Here is a 20,781-nt window from a genome sequence, read left to right on the forward strand (position 1 = left end):
TTCTTCCCTCTCCCCACCCCTGTCTCTCTTTCTCTCCACCTTTCTCTCTCCCTCTTGTTTGTTTTATTGGTAATGAGAAAGATTGTTATATTTGGGGATCATGATTAGAACAGAACCACACACTCTAACAGCCAGTGGCTATTTTAGCATATACATTTTTTTTGGGGGGGGGTGCATGCCAGCAAAGCCACTACACAAAACAACATTAAACAATACATGAATTGCACTATAAGGTGACATACTGTGCCCACAAACTGTTAGGGCCAACACCTTACCACTGCTACACCTGGCTATCAGCGGAGCCTTGTCTGGCAGGGAAACAGTTCATTCAGCCTAATTTACTGCCTTTTAAAAAAACAAATCTGATATGGCTGACTTGCTTAAACAAATGTTGTTTCTACTGATAATTGAGATGTGCAAACTATGGCATAAGGGGACAATAAGAGGCAATCCGAAATATCGAATAAGACATTAATGAGCGAGCTAGGACGGACGTAGTCAATAACTATTTGTTCAGCACTTTTGAAATGTACAGGACAGAATTCACAACATGGGCCGTTGTAAGTGTTCACCCTGTACACCAAGTCAGAACCGTAGGATAAATAAACTGGGCATATAAGCAGACAATGAAAGCTCTTACAATATTCAATGATGACATTTCTCTAAAACAGGTTATAGGCTACATGTGCACCACCAAGTCAGAACAGTAGGCAAAATTTAGAGTGGAAAATAGACCAAATGATTAGGGTGAGGCACATGGGCTACTAACAGCTTACTACACAACATACTTAGTATTACTTTCTTAGCTACAGTATACATATGTCATTGGCATATTACATCATTTATGCAGCAGCGTACAATACATTTTTGGACTCACCTTGTTGTGCTGTGCTCACTTGAACATAGTGGTGCGGTTCTCCTTCGTGGGCAAATTTTTTTTGGGGGGGGGGGGGGAACAAGGTTGAATAATGTTGAAGTCGGTGATCTAGAAAGAGGCCCAGGTTCCCAACTTACAATTTAGTGTTGGATGACCATTCAAACTTATTTTCCCAGTTGGAGCTCGTTTTTTCCCCAAGTTCCCAGTTGTCTTGAACTCATTGAAGTCAGATTTCTCAGTTCCGAATTTTCCGGTTGTTTTGAGCGCGGCAGAAATCTTGCTGGATTGACAGCATGGCCAATGTTGAATGTTTTTATAATTTTAAGATTGGAATAGAGTTGGGACCACACACCCACTCCACTGAATAGTAGGCTAGTGATTGCTTTGCGATGCTTGCAGTTAGCTACTGATGACTTCCAAACCACTCATTGTCAAATTTGCGATTTCCAAATTGTTGTGTAATGTTTATTGCCTATGAGCACCGGTACGTTTTATCTAGAATTTATTTTTGTTATTTCACTTCATATGACAAGGATTAAAAAGGATTTGTCACTAGATTGTCGACTTGATTCATGATGTTGACATAAGTCCAATCAAAGCTACTGTTCAAATAAAGTGATTTGATGTCATTTTATCTTCGGCCAGTGACCTCGAGCCTTCTTGGATGGGAACTTCTAATGTAACTCTATGGCAGCACTCATGGGGCTTGAATTTTTGAGCTTAACCCTTAGATTTGGCAGTGACGTAGTGTCCCCTGAGTGACAGAACACTGAGCCAATCACGGCACAACTAGAGAACATTACCAACCCCCTACGCTCCGTATTTTCTGTTGGCTGCCCCACCACCGCAGAAAGCACTGAGATAGGCTGAAACACCTGCATTTTGGAGCTGCCTTACAGAAGAAACCAAAAAATAGACCATGTTTGTATGCGGCTTTATTCACTTTTTTTTTTACACATTATTTGTAAACTGATATGTGACATGTATTAATGCCAAAATAACATGCAAAGCAGGCAACCCAAAACCCCACCTGCCCTGAATGACGGGTCGCCGCTGCTAACAGCACATTTGTCTCCCCCCTGTTTTACTCCTGACAACCTGGTGTGCCAGGCTCCAATGCTGTCAGTTAACACCACATCACTGTCTAAAGATGGACAGACACTCGGTGCTGTAATAATACTCCCCAACCTAGAACCCGGGCCAGAATGGAGGATGACTACTGAGTTACACTAGTCAAGTTATTTAAAGATGTATTGTTCATGTGATAGACAGAGGGAGGGTGCAGTTCCTTCAGTGTCTCTGTGTTAACTCCAGCTCTAATGCCAGGCTGCCAGCTGTGGAATTGGTAAAGCGTGCCTGTTGCCAACCATTTGGCCTGCACTATACAGGGAATCGACAAGGCCATAGCGCTATGCAGAGTCACTGATCCACAAATCACTCCAGACGGACCATAGATCAGTGTTGGTGGGTTTGCATTGGCTATTGTGTGTACTGCTAGGTGATGAAGGTAAATTGAGGGGTTGATTATATAGATCTGACCCATTACCCTCGGTCTCCTCACACGGTCATACAATCATCTGACTGGCTGTTTTTGTGGTGAGCTCATGTTCCCTGCCTTTCCCATCCATCTCCATAGACATTGAGCATGCGCGTCCCAGGTTGTCTTTATTTTCACAGCGTGGATAAAGACAGCCTGGAATGCCACCACTACAACTCCTCCTCCTGGTGTTAGCTGTCCTGCCGGTGACTGTGCTGAGTTACGGACACAGAGGTGGCACGAGCTGAGTTGATGGATAGATCTGACCCACTCCCCTCACACGCTCACACTCCCCTGGCCTTCTAGCTAGATGGCTGCTGGAGAGATGAGGTCATACTGTTTGCTGCCCACCTGCCTGCTGTCCACCTCCCTCCCTCCAGCAGTGCTGCACAGCAAGGCCTGCTCCTCTGGGTCATAGAGCCCCTTGTTTGTCTGACTGGTGGTGTTTATGGAGGGAAGGAGAGGGAGGTAGGATCCAATACAGAAGGGTGAAATGACCCACGAACACTGAGCTCCTTCATTGGGAATTGATTATGGCAACTTTACATAATGCTTTAGTTGTGGAATGACTTTGTAACAGGTGGGTATGTGTACAGCCAGTCACATAGTGTTTGCCTAGAGGGCGGCAGGTAGCCTAGCGATTGAGCGTTAAGCCAGTAACCGAATGGTCGCTCGTTTGAATCATCGAATCCTAGGTGAAAAATCTATCAACGTGCCCTTGAGAAAGGCACTTAACCCTAATTCCTCCTGTAAGTCGCTCTGTATAAGAGCGTCTGCTAAATGACAAAAAAAATGTACTTAAAATGTTTACAGTCACCATGACGGGGTTCTCCATAGCTGCAAGTGCGTACCACTCTACTACAAGGTATTGACATTACACCAGTAATTGTCCTGGTAGTTCCTCTGGTATACGGTTGATGTAATGTGGAGTACGGTCCTAATTCTGTACACAAAGGTTAAAAGAGAAACCGGTTAGACCAAGTAAGGAACTGACCAGTGTCTTCTGTCCTCCTGTAGGGAACAGATCAAGCGTGTGAAGGACTCTGACGATGTACCGATGGTGCTGGTGGGTAATAAATGTGACCTCCCGGCGTGTACCGTGGACACGCGGCAAGCACAGGAACTGGCCCGCAGCTATGGAATTCCCTACATTGAGACCTCAGCCAAGACACGACAGGTACGCTTCCACACACATTTTCTCGTTTCTACCATTGCAAATGTTCTATTGGTTGCATCCGACGTGATTGCCATCTCCATGGTGATACCGATCCGACTTTGAAAAGCTCACAAGTTTTTGAGATTTCATTTGTTTTAATTCATTTGTTTTCAGTGTTAAAGAACTGCTCAAACAAATACAGAGAAAAGTCATGTTGTTGATGGCCATGTTTACGAGCTTGGTAATATGTAATGCCCACTTTGCAGATTGATGTAGTTCTGAAGGTGTGTGTGTTTGCAGGGGGTAGAGGATGCCTTCTACACACTAGTGAGAGAGATCAGACAACACAAGCTGAGGAAGCTCAACCCTCCTGACGAGAGCGGGCAGGACTGCATGAGCTGCCGCTGTGTGGTGTCTTGATGGAGGTCAGTCATAGACTCAACTTTATCGCAAGCAGGGATGGGCAAAAATGACAAAATACAGTTACAAAATACCATAAAGATCAATATATCATAATAAAATACAAAATACAAGTATTTTGTAATGTATCTAATTTAAAATGCATGCATTTTAAAATACATCAACATCATTCTCAGTAACGGTTACAGAAACATTTTACTTCCTATGACTGATATTGTTTTATTTCACCTTTATTTAACCAGGTAGGCCAGTTGAGAACAAGTTCTCATTTACAACTGCGACCTGGCCAAAATAAAGCAAAGCAGTGCGACAAAAACAACAGAGTTACACATAAACAGACGTACAGTCAATAACAGAGAAGATCTATGTACAGTGTGTGCAAATGTAGAAGAGTAGGGAGGTAGACAATAAATAGGCCCTTGAGGCAAAAATAATTACAATTTAGCATTAATACTGGAGTGATAGATGTGCAGACGATGATGTGCAAGTAGAGATACTGGGGTGAAAAGGAGCAAGAGAGTACCGTAATTTCCGGACTATTGAGCGCACCTGAATATAAGCCGCACCCACTGAATTAAAAAAATGTATATTATATTGAACATAAATAAGCCGCACATGTCTATAAGCCGCAGGTGCCTACCGGTACATTGAAACAAATGAACTTTACACAGGCTTTAACGAAACACGGCTTGTAGCAAAAATAAATAGGCTTTAACGAAACACGGCTTGTAACAAAAAAATAATAATTAGCAGTAAGCTTTAGTTGTCTTTTTGCACTGAGTCAATTCCTCACGCTGCTGTTTCCAACGTCTTATCATCGACTCATTAAGACCAAGCTCCCGTGCAGCAGCTCTATTTCCTTTTCCAACAGCCAGATCAATCGCCTTCAACTTGAAAGCTGCGTCATATGCATTTCTCCGTGTCTTTGCCATGATGAGGGTGACAAAATGACAATCAGAATGATGGGAAGTTTGAGAGCGCTCGATTTAATCTAAACAGTAAACAAAAAAGTTTTGACCTTAAATCGTTCGGCAATTTCATTGGTCTAATGAAAGCTTCATGCCGCCAAAAAACTGAGCACGTCACAGAATGTTTTTTTGTAGAAAAAAAAATTGAAAGCGGGAAAAATCCATATATTAGCCAAGTCATTGTTTAAGCCGCGAGGTTCAAAGCGTGGGAAAAAAGTTGCGGCTTATAGTCCGGAACTTACGGTAAGTAATAATATGGGGATGAGGTAGTTGGGTGTGCTATTTACAGATTGGCTGTGTACAGGGACAGTGATCTGTAAGCTGCTCTGACAGCTGATGCTTAAAGTTAGTGAGGGAGATATAAGACTCCAGCTTTAGAGATTTTTGTAATTCGTTCCAGTCATTAGCATTAGAGAACTGGAAGGAAAGGCGGCCAAAGGAAGTGTTGGCTTTGGGGATGACCAGTGCAATGTACCTGCTGGAGCGTGTGCTACGGATGGATGTTGCTATGGTGACCAGTGAGCTGAGATAAGGGAGGGCTTTACCTAGCAAAGATTTATAGATTAGCTGGAGCCAGTGGGTTTGGCAATGAATATGTAGCGAGGGCCAGCCAACGAGAGCATACAGGTCGCAGTGGTGGGTAGTATATGGGGCTTTGGTGATAAAACGGATGGCATTGTGATAGACTGCATCCAATTTGCTGAGTAGAGTGTTGGGGAATATTTTGTAAATAACATCGCCAAAGTCAAGAATCGGTAGGATGGTCAGTTTTACGAAGGTATGTTTGGCGGCATGAGTGAAGGAGGCTTAGTTGCGAAATAGGAAGACAATTCTAAATTTCATTTTGGATTGGAGATGCTTAAGTCTGGAAGGAGAGTTTACAGTCTAACCAGACACCTAGGTATTTATAGTTGTCCACATATTCTAGGTCAGTTGTTGTTGTTTATCTACTGTAAGTCACTGTGGTTAAGAATTTTTGTAAAATAATCTAAATGTGTATGTGAAAATGAACATACCAAAATGAACTGCGAAGCACACTATTATTATTTGGCCTTCTTTCGGGGCGGAGCTCATTAGAATAATACTCAGCATGCTTTGCAGTTGTTTGTTTTTACATATACATTTATATTTAATTAATTTAGCAGACACTTTGATCACACCATAGTGCAATCAGACTTATTATACGAATGGAGGGTGAAAGGGAGCACACAAAATTGTGAACCGCTGTAATAAAAAATAAAAAAATTATATATATATTATATTATATATATTATAGCTCTCGATAGCATCTGGTTACAAAATCATTGGAGTGTAGTTCAGCCCAGTGTAATACAAATGACTAAATACTCAAAAGTAATTTAAATACTGCCCATATCTGATCTCAAGAATAATCAACAACATAGTTCATCCAGCACAGCCAGAAGAGGACTGGCCCCCCTTAGAGCCTGGTTCCTCTCTAGGTTTCTTTCTAGGTTCCTGCCTTTCTAGGTTTTTCTTAACCACTATGCTTCTGCATTGCTTGCTCATTGGGGTTTTAGGCTGGGTATCTGTATAGCACTTTGTGACAACTGCCAATTTCTTAAAATTACTTCAATAAAATACATTTGATTCATTTATTCACAGCAGAGACGCTGAGTCCTTACACAATGTCTTAATAATGTATCCTTCTCTCCCACAGCTCACCAATTCGCGGTGAGGAGTGGACCTATGGCGCGTAGTGGCAGCATGGACTTGAAGACTGACGGTGGAAGCTGAAACAACAACAACAAACTTTGAAACTAGAGGACGGTCAAAGAAAGGCAGAGCAAGCAGATGCATCAACAAGCTATCTGTGTACCGTAGACGTTTGGGAGAGGAGTACCTTGCCCCTGCCAGGCCAGGCTGTGCCATGCTAGTCTTGTCTAGACTAGGCTGTCTGTCCCCTCTTTTTGAGTCCATGTCTGCCAGAGCAACACCACTAATGACTGTTTTTCTCCAGTGTGATCATGCCAAGCATCTCCAATGAGTTCCTGTGAAGTTATTGTTTAACAGTCTCAACACTGGTCTTAAAGAGGGGTGTCACCAACCCCTGGTGAGTCCCCCCACCACCTCCTCACACCTCAAAACCCAGATTTTACATTTGACCCCCTGAAAAGAGTGGGCAGTAGTTGCCTATATCCCCATGCCTAATTAACCTCCCCCCAGCCTCCCTGTTCCACTCTAGAGGGGCTCTGCAGAAACCTCATTATTATGGATACAAGTAGGGGACAGAGCATGATACAAGACACACCACATAGGAATGGTGCCTTTTTTTACGGTTAGTCCAGCCGTCAAACCTAACTTTATTTTCTTCTTAAACACATTGTTTTTGCTATGTGATTTTTGTTGTGATTGAAGGTGGTCATGCTCAGCGCTGTAAAGTAAGTCAGGATGTTTATTTTGTGTGATGGGAGGTTGCCATTTTAAGACCTGTCTTGGGTGGAGAAGTGAGTGGTACATGAGTGATGTTTTACTTTCTGTTGCCTTCAAGGTTGGGCTGAATTGTGGTTGGAGGCTGGGAGACTAAAGTCATTGCTTGGTCCATGCAGTGCCATTTATTTATCATGGAATGGTTACGCAGCGAAAGATTCGCGCACAGCTTTTCAAGGAAGTGGAACAAAATATGCTTTGAGCTTGATTACCGGTGGCATTAATTTCTTTCAAGTTCCTTTGCTTAAATAACTTCCTGGTGTTTAGTATAGTTTTCCAGTTGTAGATAGCAGGTATCAGTCTTCCCTGTGTTTTTATTAAGGCTCAGGAAATAGGAATGTCCAGAAATGCCTCGCCTTTTGATCCTGGAACATAAGATAGAATGACAGAATTTCAACTTCACAGATTGTAATGCACAAGACCTGCCTTAAATTACTGCTAATATGCGGGATAAAACTGGTTGTTTGGCCACAGTAACCGTCTCGCTCATTCTACTCACTACTGCTGCCTCAAAGATATTTGGTTCCCTGAGAAGATGATTTTATTTAAGATAGTCATGTCTGAGCCAACTTCTATTGGAAGAAAAGTCAGCGGAAAACATTCTTCATTTCAGGGGTTCTCGGGATATTTCTCAATATTGAATGGTGTAGGTAGGACTACTAGCCTTTGTGCTCTCTACAGCACTAACATCAGCATAGGGCTGACAGTACAAATGAACACTGCTTGGTCCTGTTTAACTTGCCTTATTTGTTAGCTAGTACTTCATGCCCTGTACATGTTAGAGCAGTAAGTTTGTCGGAAGCAAGTGTTTCTGTGGTGGTCTGTGTTTGCTTTCCTCTGTGGATAACTGTTGTTGTGAATGACTTATGGCGATTGGAGATTGTTTTCCTCATGTCTGGAGGGAAAGAAGGAGCACAAACAAACTCTGAAACACTCCAACCAGATGTGATTTTGTACTGCATGCCCTGTCTGAGTAGTTAGATTGTTTATGTTTTAGTCCAAACTAAATATGTTTAATGACTCCAATCTTAATTCATTAAGTGTTCTGGGTTTTTTTTTACTGTAAAGGGCCACTTTATTTCGATTTCCTCCTCTTGTTTTTGAAGGTACTTATCCCCACAGTTCAGCCACAGTGACCCAGTAGAACATTGTGATGCCTCATTAGACTTCTGTCAAAGCCAAGTCAACACCCCTTGACCTCTTGTGTAGAAGATAGACCTAAATGTTGGAAAATAATCATTTTATTTTGTTTCTAGAAATGCTTAATTTCACTCTGACTTTTTGCTGCTATCATACATGTGAGTGGTGTTCCTTAGTATACGTACAGTAGGTGCTCTTGTATGTGGTTTTCCAGGAGCTCCCCCTCCAACAAACACTCTGCTGAGTTGCCCCCTATCTTGCCTGAACACAATAACACCTGTTGGCATATAAGGGCTTTTTGACCTGCACCCTCTACCATGAGAGGGCCCTGCAGTCAGACAAGACTCCCCCAGATCCTGTCACCTTTCCTGGTTTGCTACCCTTCATATGACCCCTTGGATCCAGGGAATGGACAAACTGTCATGGAGGTGGGCTGTGGTCTAAGGATGAAGACACCAGGCTTGGTGCCGTAACCTCAGACGACAGCCACTACACTTATTCTGGCTCTGTCTGGATATAACTTCTCCACTGCATTGTGTGGACCACAGATTATATTCTGGAGCTCAGAGGGATTCCGAGACTGGGACGATGTTGACCTTGTATAGGTTGATTCTCAATCATTTTTTTGTGGGGGGGGGGTCAAACTGATCAAACTGTGAAAAAAGGTGCATTTTAACAGAAAATATTGTTTGTTCTATTAATATATGGCACTCCATAACCGTATAAAGTAAATCTATTCTGTACCTTGAAAAATAAATAACCGATCTTAAATCTTTGTCCACATAGTGATCTACTGGGTAACGTTAAACAAATCAGACATGCTATGTAACTTGTGTATCAGGTGGACCTCTGGTGATTGAAGACATGTACTGTACAGTTGTCTGAACTATAGTTGCCAGTTAATTATTTTCTGCCATTTCCCTTCCCTTGTCTGTCTGTACTATATTGTACACTGACTGACAGGCAGTGATGGACACACATCTAAAGGTAAATTCTTACAAACTGGACACCAGTTGTCGTCAAGAGAAATACAAGACCAGCAGGCCACTGGTAATCATGTCTGAATGGAGGGGAGATTGGGGGGGTTTGCCCAAGTACTGAAATCACATAAAGGGCTTGCTTCTCCCTGTAAAACTAGTTTGAACAAGCGAGAGAGGACGTGGGTTTGGAAGTTTGATTGTGAAAATATCAACTGTTTGAACTATTTAAGATGTATTTACTCTAACAAAATAGCAAATGTACAGCAGGGCAGGAATAAAGATGTCAAGATAAACTCATTCACCTGACTGGCTGTAGTTCTTTTAGCTACCATCTCTCCTCTCTCCCCCCTCAGTCCTTCCCTCTCTCCAGGCTAAAATATGAATGTAAATACTATGAACACCACATTTGTTTTTAGTGCAAAAACAAGGAATTTGTTTGTGGGGAATTTTACAAGATTCATTGGAGCAGTTAAATATAACTATTTATCCACATGATTTAAGATGTCTAGTGATCAGAGCAGAAGTGTGCAAATCACAGTAACAAACTGAATTGATAGCACAGGTTACAGAGTTAAGAATATGTAAAATGCACAAAAATGCAATACTACACTGTCACAAAATATCTCTTAATCTGGATAAAGGTGATGTAATTTATCCCCTGTGACCTAAATTCTAGTCTAGCCTACACCCTTTCCAGTGCGTGAAATTGTGTTTTTTATTTCTCCACAAGAGGGCACAAAAGCTCTTTCAGAAGGAATGTGATGATCATAATTGTGTTTTTCAGTTAAAATAATAACAAAGGCTGTGTTTACACTGCTACCCTAAGAACCCAAATCAGATTTTTTTCCCCCTGGTTGTCCACTCAAAATTTTACATGTGAGCCATATTTAAATGTATATTTTAGTCAGTCACAGGGCATATTCCTCTGCCCAGGCGTTGCTGACTCCTGACAGATCTTACAACGCCTGGATAGGTATTTTACGTATCAGCTAACTATATAGGGCTCCGGAGTTGCGCAGCGGTCTAATGCACTGCACCTCGGTTCTAGAGATGTCACTACAGACCCTGGTTTGAATCCAGGCTGTATCACAACCGGCTGTGATTGGGAGTCCCATAGGGCGGTGCACAATTGGCCCAGCGTCGTTAGGGTTTGGCCGGGGTAGGCCGTCATTGTAAATAAGAATTTGTTCTTAACTGACTTGCCTATTAAATAAAGGATAAATAAATGTTATAGCAATCTGACAGTCGATGAGCAGGGGAACACGACCACACTGATGCGGCCTCTGAGTCCTTAGGAAACTATGCAGTATTTTATGTATTATTTCTTACATTGTTACCCCCAGGAAATCTTAAGTCTTATTACATACAGCCGGGAAGAGCTATTGGATATAAGAGCGAAGTCAAACTACCAACATTACGACCAGGAATACGACTTTCCAGAAGCGGATCCTCTGTTGGACCACCACCCAGGACAATGGATCTTATCCCAGAAGCCGACCCGAAACAACGGCGCCACAGAAGGGGCAGACGGAGGCTCCGTAGACATGCACATCTCCCACCGCTCCCGAGTATACTACTCGCCAATGTCCAGTCTCTTGATAACAAGGTAGACGAAATTCGAGCAAGGGTTGCCTTCCAGAGAGACATCAGAGATTGTAACGTTCTCTGTTTCACGGAAACATGGCTCTCTTGGGATATGTTGTCGGAATCAGTTCAGCCACCGGGCTTCTCCATGCATCGCGTCGACAGAGATAAACACTTCTCTGGGAAGAGGAAGGGTGGGGGTGTATGCTTCATGATTAATGACTCAAGGTGTAATCATAAAAACATACAGGAACTCAAGTCCTTCTGCTCACCCGACCTAGAATTCCTTACAAACAAATGCCTGTCATATTACCTCCCAAGAGAATTCTCGTCAGTTATCGGTACAGCTGTGTACATTCCCCCTCACGCAGACACCACGACGTCCTTCAAGAAACTTCACTGGACTCTATGTAAACTGGAAACCATATATCCTGAGGCTGCATTTATTGTAGCTGGGGATTTTAACAAAGCAAATTTGAGAATAAGGCTACCTAAATTCTATCAGCATAGGGGGGGGGTAATGCACTCGATCACTGCTACTCTAACTTCCGCGATGCATACAAAACCCTCCCCTGACCTCCCTTTGGCAAATCCAACCACAACGTCATCTTGCTTCTACCGTCTTAAAGGCAGAAACTCAAACAGGATGTACCAGTGACTAGAACCATTCAACGCTGGTCTGACCAATCGGAATCCACGCCTCAAGATTGTTTTGATCACGTGGACTGGGATATGTTCCGGTCGGATATGTTCCGGTCGCACAAAACTGAAAGCGCGAACCATCGCATTTAACCATGGAAAGAGGTCTGGGAATGTGGCTGAATATAAACAGTGTAGTTATTCCCTCCGCAAGGCAATCAAACAAGCAAAATCCCGGTACAGGGACAAAGTGGAGTCGCAATTCAAGGCTTAGACACGAGACGTATATGGTAGGGTCTACAGGAAATCACGGACTACATAAAGAAAACAAGGCACGTCACAGACACCGACGTCACACTTCCAGACAAACTAAACACCTTCTTTGCCCGCTTTGAGGATAATACAGTGCCACCGTTGCAGCTCACTAACAAGAACTGCGCCCCTCCCTCTCCTCCTCCGTGGCCGACGTGAGTAAAACATTTAAATGCCATCTGCTGGCCCAGATGGCATCCCTAGCTGCGTCCTCAGAGAATGCGCAGACCAGCTGGCTGGTGTGTTTACGGACATATTCAATCACTCCCTATCCCATTCTGCTGTCCTCACATGCTTCAAGATGGCCACCATTGTTCCTGTACCCAAGAAGACAAAGATAACTGAAATAAATGACTATCGCCCCATAGCACTCACTTCTGTCATCATGAATTGCTTTGAGAGACTAGTCAAGAATCATATCACCTCCACCTTACTGGCCACCCTAGACCCACTTCAATTTGCATACCGCCCCATCAGGTCCACAGACGATGCAATCGCCATCACACTGCACACTGCCCTATCCCATCTGGACAAGAGGAATACCTATGTAAGAATGCTGTTCATTGACTACAGCTCAGCATTCAACACCATAGTACCCTCCAAGCTCATCATCAAGCTGGAGGCCCTGGGTCTCAACCCTTCCCTGTGCAATTGGGTCCTGGACTTTGACGGGCTGCCCCCAGGTGGTGAAGGAATGAAACAACATCTCCACTTCGTTGACCCGCAACACTGGGGCCCAACAAGGGTGCGTACTCAGCCCCCTCCTGTACTCCCTGTTCACCCATGACTGTGTGGCCATGCACGCCTCCAACTCAATCATCAAGTTTTCAGACGACACAACCGTAGTGTGCTTGATCACCAACAACGACAAGACAGCCTACAGGGAGGAGGTGAGTACACTCTGAGTGTGGTATCAGAAAAACAACCTCTCACTCAACATCAACAAAACAAAGGAGATGATTGTGGACTTCAGGAAACAGCAGAGGGAGCACCCCCCTATCCACATCAAAGGGACAGTAGTGGAGAGGGTGGAAAGCTTTAAGTTCCTCGGCGTACACATCACAGACAAACTGAAATGGTCCACCCACAGACAGTGTGGTGAAGAAGGCGCAGCAGCCCCTCTTCAACGTCAGGAGGCTGAAGAAATTTCGCTTGTCTCCCAAAACCCTGACAAAAATTTACAGATGCATAATCGAGAGCATCCTGTTGGACTGTATCACAGCCTGGTATGGCAACTGCACCGCCCTCAACTGCAAGACTCTCCAGAGGGTGGTACGGTCTGCACAATGCATCACCTGGTGCAAACTACCTGTCCTCCATGACACCTGCACCCCCCGATGTCACAGGAAAGCCAAAAAGATCAAGGACAACAACCATCTGAGCCACTGCCTGTTCACACCGCTACCATCCAGAAGGTGATGTCAGTGCAGGTGCATCAAAGCTGGGACCGAGAGACTGAAAAACAGCTATCTCAAGTCCATCAGACTGCTAAACAGCAATCACTAACTCAGAGAGGCTGCTGCCTACATAGAGACCTAATCCCTGGCCACTTACTCATATCACATGTACAGTTGAAGTCGGAAGTTTACATACACTTAGGTTGGAGTCATTATAACTCGTATTTCAACCACTCCACAAATTTCTTGTTAACTATAGTTTTGACAAGTCGGTTAAGACATCTACTTTGTGCAATTTTTCCAACAATTGTTTAGACAGATTATTTAACTTATACTTCACTGTATCACAATTCCAGTGGGTCAGAAGTTTACATACACTAAGTTGACTGTGCCTTTAAACAGCTTGGAAAATTCCAGAAAATTATGTCATGGCTTAAGAAGCTTCTGATAGGCTAATTGACGTAATTTGAGTCAATTGGAGGTGTACCTGTGGATGTATTTCAAGGCCTACCTTCAAACTCAGTGACTCTTTGCTTGACATCATGGGAAAATCAAAAGAAATCAGCGAAGTCCTCAGAAAGAAATTGTAGGACCTTGTGAAGATGCTGGAGGAAACGGGTACAAACGTATCTATATCCACAGTAAAACGAGTCCTATATCGACATAAACTGAAAGGCAAGGAAGAAGCCACTGCTCCAAAACCACCATAAAAAAGCCAGACTACGTTTTGCAACTGCACATGGGGACAAAGATCGTACTTTTTGGAGAAATGTCCTCTGGTCTGATGAAACAAAAATAGAACTGTTTGGCCATAATGACCATCGTTATGTTTGGAGGAAAAAGGGGGAGGCTTGCAAGCCAAAAAACACCATCCCAACCGTGAAGCACGGGGGTGGCAGCATCATGTTGTGGGGGTACTTTGCTACAGGAGGGACTGGTGCACTTCACAAAATAGATGGCATCATGAGGACGGAAAATTATGTGGATATATTGAAGCAACATCTCAAAACATCAGTCAGAAAGTTAAAGCTTGGTCGCAAATGGGTCTTCCAAATGGACAATGACCCCAAGCATACTTCCAAAGTTGTGGCAAAATGGCTTAAGGACAACAAAGTCAAGATATTGGAGTGGCCATCACAAAGCCCTGACCTCAATCCTACAGAAGATATGTGGGCAGAACTGAAAAAGCGTGTGTGAGCAAGGAGGCCTACAAACCTGACTCAGTTACACCAGCTCTGTCAGGAGGAATGGGCCAAAACTTACCCAACTTATTGTAGGAAGCGTGTGGAAGGCTACCCAAAACGTTTGACCCAAGTTAAACAATTTAAAGGCAATACTACCAAATACTAATTGAGTGTATGTAAACTTCTGACCCACTGGGAATGTGATGAAAGAAATAAAATCTGAAATAAATCAATCATTCTCTCTACTGTTATTCTGACATTTCATATTCTTAAAATAAAGTTGTGATCCTAACTGACCTAAGACAGGGAATTTGTACTTGGATTAAATGTTAGGAATTGTGAAAAACTGAGTTTAAATGTATTTGGCTAAGGTGTATGTAAACTTCCGACTTCATCTGAATATACTGTATTTTATACCATCTATTGCACCTGGCCTATGCCGCTCGGCTGTCGCTCATCCATATATTTATATGAATATATTCTCATTCACCACTTTAGATTTATGTGTATTAGGTAGTTGTGGGGAATTGTTAGATATTACTGCACTGTTGGAACTAGAAGCACAAGCATTTCGCTACACTCACATTAACGTCTGCTAACCATGTGTATGTGACCAATAAGATTTGATTTAAAGTAGTACACATATGTAATATTCATGTGCAAAAAAAACAAAAAAACAAACACTTCAGAGCAAAAATATCTGATCTGAGCGTCCACATAGAGGTCACATGGAGGATCAGGTTTGTTACAGGATTCAGATCCACATATAGAGATGTTATAAATCGGAAGTAAACGATCAGGTTGCATGTGTTTTTTTCTGTTTACCCATTAGGTAAAAGAGCAGATGGGTTTCAGATATGTAAATAATTGGCAAAAGATTTGAATTGGGCTGCCTGTGTAAACTCAGACAAAGTTTATTACTTATAGTAGGAGCCCAGACACAACAGAGTTGATGGAAGGAACTGAGCTGTTCGCATCTCAACGGGTCTTTATCGACAAGGCTCAGGAACAGTTTGACTTTCTCTTTCTTCCTCACACACAGAGGGCATTTTTACCAAGACTCACAAAGAAAATGGATATTTCTATTTTGTTCAGCATAGTTTTACAAATAAAGACTTTATTGAATGTTGATTGTGACCGAAATGAAAAGACAACAAAAGAAACATAATTCCACAAGATACTCTTGACCTAAAAGTGAATTGTGCCACAAAATGTTTTATTGAACATTATTATAGTATATTCCAGTGTTGCAAATAACTGGTTCTCCAATTTTGAGTGAAAGGTAAGCAATTGATTTTAACAGTGCTCCATCCCAAATACAGGGCCTTTAGAAAGTATTCATATCCCTTGACTTATTCCACAATTTGTTGTTACAACCTGAATTCAAAATGGATGAAATATTATTTTTCTTATCCATCTATACACAAAACCCCATAATGACAAAGTGAAAACATGATTTTAGAAATGTTTGCAAATTTATTGAAAATGAAATACAGAAATATGTAATTCTTCAAGCTCTGTCAAATTTGTAGTTGATCATTGCTAGACAACCATTTTCAGGTCTTGCCGTAGATTTAAGTCAAAACTGTAGCTCGGCCACACAGGAACATTCACTATGTTCTTGGTAAGCAACTCCAGTGTAACTCCATTTGACCTTGTGTTTTAGGTTATTGTCCTGCTGAAAAGTTAATTCCCAGTATCTGGTTGATAGCAGGCTGAACCAGGTTTTCCTGTAGGATTTTGCCTGTGGTTAGCTCCATTCTGTTTCTTTTTCATCCTGAAAAACTCTCCAGTCCATAATGATTACAAGCATACCCAAAACATGATGCAGCCACCACAATGCTTGAAAATATGGAGAGTGGTACACAGTAATGCAATGTATTGGATTTGCCCCAAACAAAAACATTTTGTATTCAGGACACAAAGTGAATTGCTTTGCCACATTTTTTGCAGTATTACTTTAGTGCATTGTTGCAAACAGGATGTATGTTTTGGAATATGTGTATTCTGTACAGGCTTCCTTCTTTTCACTAGCTAGGTTTCCATCCAATTGTCAACAGATTTTCATGTGAATATTAAAAAATATGCATAAAAACAATATGCACATTTTCCCACCAGAGATGTTTCCATCTCATTGACTTGTTGCAAGAGTAGTAGGCTACAACCGCAACAGAGCATCCAAGTGTATTAATTATTCCGCTAAACTCTAGCTACTGACTGGGAAATTATTGTTTACATAACTTTGAGTGATGTAGTGCAGGCTAAAGAAGTAGCATATTACACAACACAACAAACACCTTCACCCAACATCTGTCAATCAACATCACGTGTCTGTCTTCTAGGCGGGCGCTATCTTCTTATATTTTTATTTGCAGATCGCAACCATTTACATTACATTTACGTCATTTAGCAGACGCACTTATCCAGAGCGACTTACAAATTGGTGCATTCACCTTATGATACCCAGTGGAACAACCACTTTTTACAATAGTACATCTATATCTTTTTTTTGGGGGGGGGGGGGGGGGTTAGAAGGATCACTTTAGCCTATCCCAGGTATTCCTTAAAGAGGTGGGGTTTCAGGTGTCTCTGGAAGGTGGTGATTGACTCCGCTGTCCTGGCGTCGTGAAGGAGCTTGTTCCACCATTGGGGTGCCAGAGCAGCGAACAGTTTTGACTGGGCTGAGCAGGAACTGTGCTTCCGCAGAGGGAGAGGTAGGGAGGCGAGCAGGCCAGAGGTGGATGAACGCAGTGCCCTTCTTTGGGTGTAGGGCAACCGTGTGGTGCATACACTGCCACCTACTGTACCGGAGTGTGAGGCCATCCACAGCCTCCCAATTCATCTATTCCTCTCATCTAGCTCTGTGTTTCTACCTACTGTTCTGAAATCTGCGTTCATTAAACTTGCCCTACCACCTAACCCTACACCCATTAAAAAACTTCACCACTATTCCACTGCTTGGCCCTATCTGATCCAACACTGGGCCGGCAGCCTGGGAGGATGGGACACTCCTGCTCAACACAGCTTGTAACTCTTCTGCAGTTAAATCTCATACACCCAAGTACTTCTCTGCAGCTGCCACCACATCTATTTTCTGTGATTTGCGTACCATTTCTGCAGCACAGTTCATAACCATGGCTATGAACGCTTAGAATTCAATCTTACTGAACTACATGTCATTCCTATCACTCTCTATTGGCCTCGGCCTACTCACAGGGATCCTCTTAGGATCCCTCGTCCTGGACCCATCTGCCACTATTACTGTCTTCCCTGCCTCAGCATAAGACACCTGTAGCAACCTCAACCTGCTTTTCTCTCACCGGACACTTCTGATCTCCAGCACCATGAGTACCCCTACATTTAACACACACAACCTCTTCCACCAGTACTACACAATCGTTTGTCTCATGTCCTCCTGCACACTTCTCACATCTAGGAATCTCCCTCCTACACACTGATGCAACATGACCATAGGCTTGGCACCTAAAACACTGTAATGGGTTCAGGACAAAAGCTCTCACGGTGTAACTGACACATCCTAACTTAACATTTTCAGGGAAAGACTCTGAATCAAAACTTAGCAGAACAGACAATGTTTTCTCTGTTTCAACACACTCTCCACCAGGTCTGCGTCGCACCAAATGGCGGACGTCACAGACACCGGGAATCTTTCATTTCAATTGCTCCTCCCCAACACTCTTTTCAATGGCACCCTGCTCCAGAGAACAAAGCAAGTCACAGTACTTGTCCCTAGGCGTTTAGTATGAAGCGCCCGCTCCCTCTGGATGGTAGAAAAACAAAAAAATCATCATGAGTTAACTTCGAGTTGCTTTCACCAACTCAACAGTCCCCAACCTCTTCTCCACCCAACCTAACACCACATCTGGATCCACCTTCTCTCCCCCCAAAAAACTCACACCCAATGTGCCAGAATCATCTTTATCATCATCAGGACGAGGCTCAATCTTGGGGGTCTTCACCACACCTACCACTAGGTGTAATAGTAGATGTTGCCTTCTTCTTTCCTTCTTTCTGTTTTCCTGCCATGCTGGATTCCCTTCCTTTGACGTCGTCTTCTTCCCACCCATCTTCACTCTCCTCAGGTGTAGTGGTAGATGTTGCCTTCTTCCATCTTTTAATTTTCTGTTTTCCTGCCATGCTCAACATACTTTCATTCCAAATCAAATCAAATCAAAGTTTATTTGTCATGTGCGCCAAATACAACAGGTGTAGACCTTACAGTGAAATGCTTACTTACAGGCTCTAACCAAAAGTGCAAAAAAGGTGTTAGGTGAACAACAGGAACAGTAAAAAGACAGGCTATATACAGTAGCGAGGGTATAAAAGTAGCGAGGCTACATACAGACACCGGTTAGTCAGGCTGATTGAGGTAGTATGTACATGTAGATATAGTTAAAGTGACTATGCATATATGATGAACAGAGTAGCAGTAGCGTAAAAGAGGGGTTGGCGGGTGGGGGGTGGCGGGTGGCGGGACACAATGCAGATAGCCCGGGTAGCCAATGTGCGGGAGCACTGGTTGGTCGGCCCAATTGAGGTAGTATGTCATGAATTGACCTCCACGCTCTGCCGTCGCATGCTGTCTATTTTCCCTGCCATCTTCCTTTAGTCCGTCATTTACCTTCGCGGGAGCTAGCTACATTATGATTTCCTTTTTCTTTCTGCAAACGGCGGGAAATTCATGGAAGCAAGTTTCACCGGGCTGGCAGATGCAGCATTGTGGGCAGCCTGGAGACTGGATAAATCTTTTTTTTCATAATCTAATTGTTCTTTGTTTTGGACCAGATTGAAGACAACTGTTGGTCTCTCAGGTAAGAATTATCCCGAGTTAGCGTTTATGGCTACTAAACCCCGAGTAGTATTACGTGGATAGAGGAGCTTATTCAGCAGGTTTAAATATTTAGAATAGAAAAAGGCTATTTGCTGATGCAATTATTTTCCACTTGCCATAGAATCTTGTATGCTTCTACAATATTTATATGAAAGTTCTGAATGTTATTTATTTCTGAATGATCTGAAACCATGACATCCTCAAAATAAAATCTTAAATCATGTCAGCAGCCAGGCACAGTTGCGCATACAGTTGCTATTCATTATCACTTCAGATATCAAGACTTGCAATTGCGTCGAATTCTCAAAGCAAAGTGGTTCTTCATGACCAGTGACTTGACTGACTGTCTGTTTCTCATTAAGTTGATCTCAGATAGAAAACCACCAGTCGTGATCTGTCCAGGAAAAGGCTTGGGACTGAGGCCCAGCATTCACACTCGAGCCCAGCCCTCATACACAAGGACCCAGCACCGGAACTAGCCACCGGCCCAGGGTCCAGTGCCCCATTCCACCAGCGCACGATTCTCAACCCGAAGATCCTCTAAAGCCCCTGCTTGAATCTGCTGCACCTCTCCGCACCCTCCTGCTCCTTCAAACCTCTTCCGCTCCAAGCTGACCAGTACAGCAGGGCCTAAACACACCAGGCAAACTGCAACCCCTGCTGCCCTGCCTAAACACCTTCCCTGGAGTCCTGAATCCACCTCCCTCACACCACACCTTTCCACCCTCAGCTCTAGCACAGCCTCTGAGTCTAGGTCAGCCCACCACGACATCACCGCTATTCGGAACCCCAGTTACCCCACCTCTAAACACCACCCTTATCCCCAACCCCACACCCTTCACCACCCGTTTGCCCACTCCTACCCAAACCTCACAACCCCTGTCCCTGCCACCATGCCCCGCTCCAAGGTCCCCCACAGCTTGACATGGACACTGCAGAAAGTGTTGTGATCTGGAGGGTTTAGTATTTTTTTTATCTAGTCCAGGGGAGGGTAATGTAATTTGTAATTGATGAAATGTCAATATTTCTCAGTGTTTATAATTAGTTGCTTATAAGGCTATATATTGATGTGTGCCCGATGCCTCCCCTCATCTCTGATTCTCCACTGGGCACACAATATCAAGTGCACCTATAGGCTATTTAGTGTGGTCTGAATCAAATGATCCATAACCTATAGGCTATAAGCTACTAAGTGCATGCTCGGAGAAACACAGAGCAAAGTTATATTTCTAAGATAGCTGCTGAGATGGTGGAAATAAAAGGCTGCATTACACATGGCAATGGATA

The 20,781-nt window shown here is 43.2% G+C and overlaps 1 protein-coding gene across 1 annotated transcript in view; it reads left to right on the top strand.

The window, feature by feature from the left end:
* The window catches only part of LOC106573361 (GTPase HRas), a 40,054-nt gene extending 30,231 nt beyond the window's left edge, over nucleotides 1-9,823 (top strand). The window contains exons 4-6 of the mRNA XM_014148345.3: nucleotides 3,432-3,591; nucleotides 3,871-3,995; nucleotides 6,637-9,823. Coding sequence (XP_014003820.1) covers nucleotides 3,432-3,591; nucleotides 3,871-3,990 — 280 coding nt within the window. The 3' untranslated portion in view covers nucleotides 3,991-3,995; nucleotides 6,637-9,823. The remainder of the gene's footprint in view (nucleotides 1-3,431; nucleotides 3,592-3,870; nucleotides 3,996-6,636) is intronic.
* Nucleotides 9,824-20,781: the final 10,958 nt, after the last annotated feature.

The sequence above is a fragment of the Salmo salar genome, chromosome 16 (assembly GCF_965601325.2).
Source record: "Salmo salar chromosome 16, fSalSal1, whole genome shotgun sequence".
NCBI classification, from domain to species: Eukaryota; Metazoa; Chordata; class Actinopteri; order Salmoniformes; family Salmonidae; genus Salmo; species Salmo salar.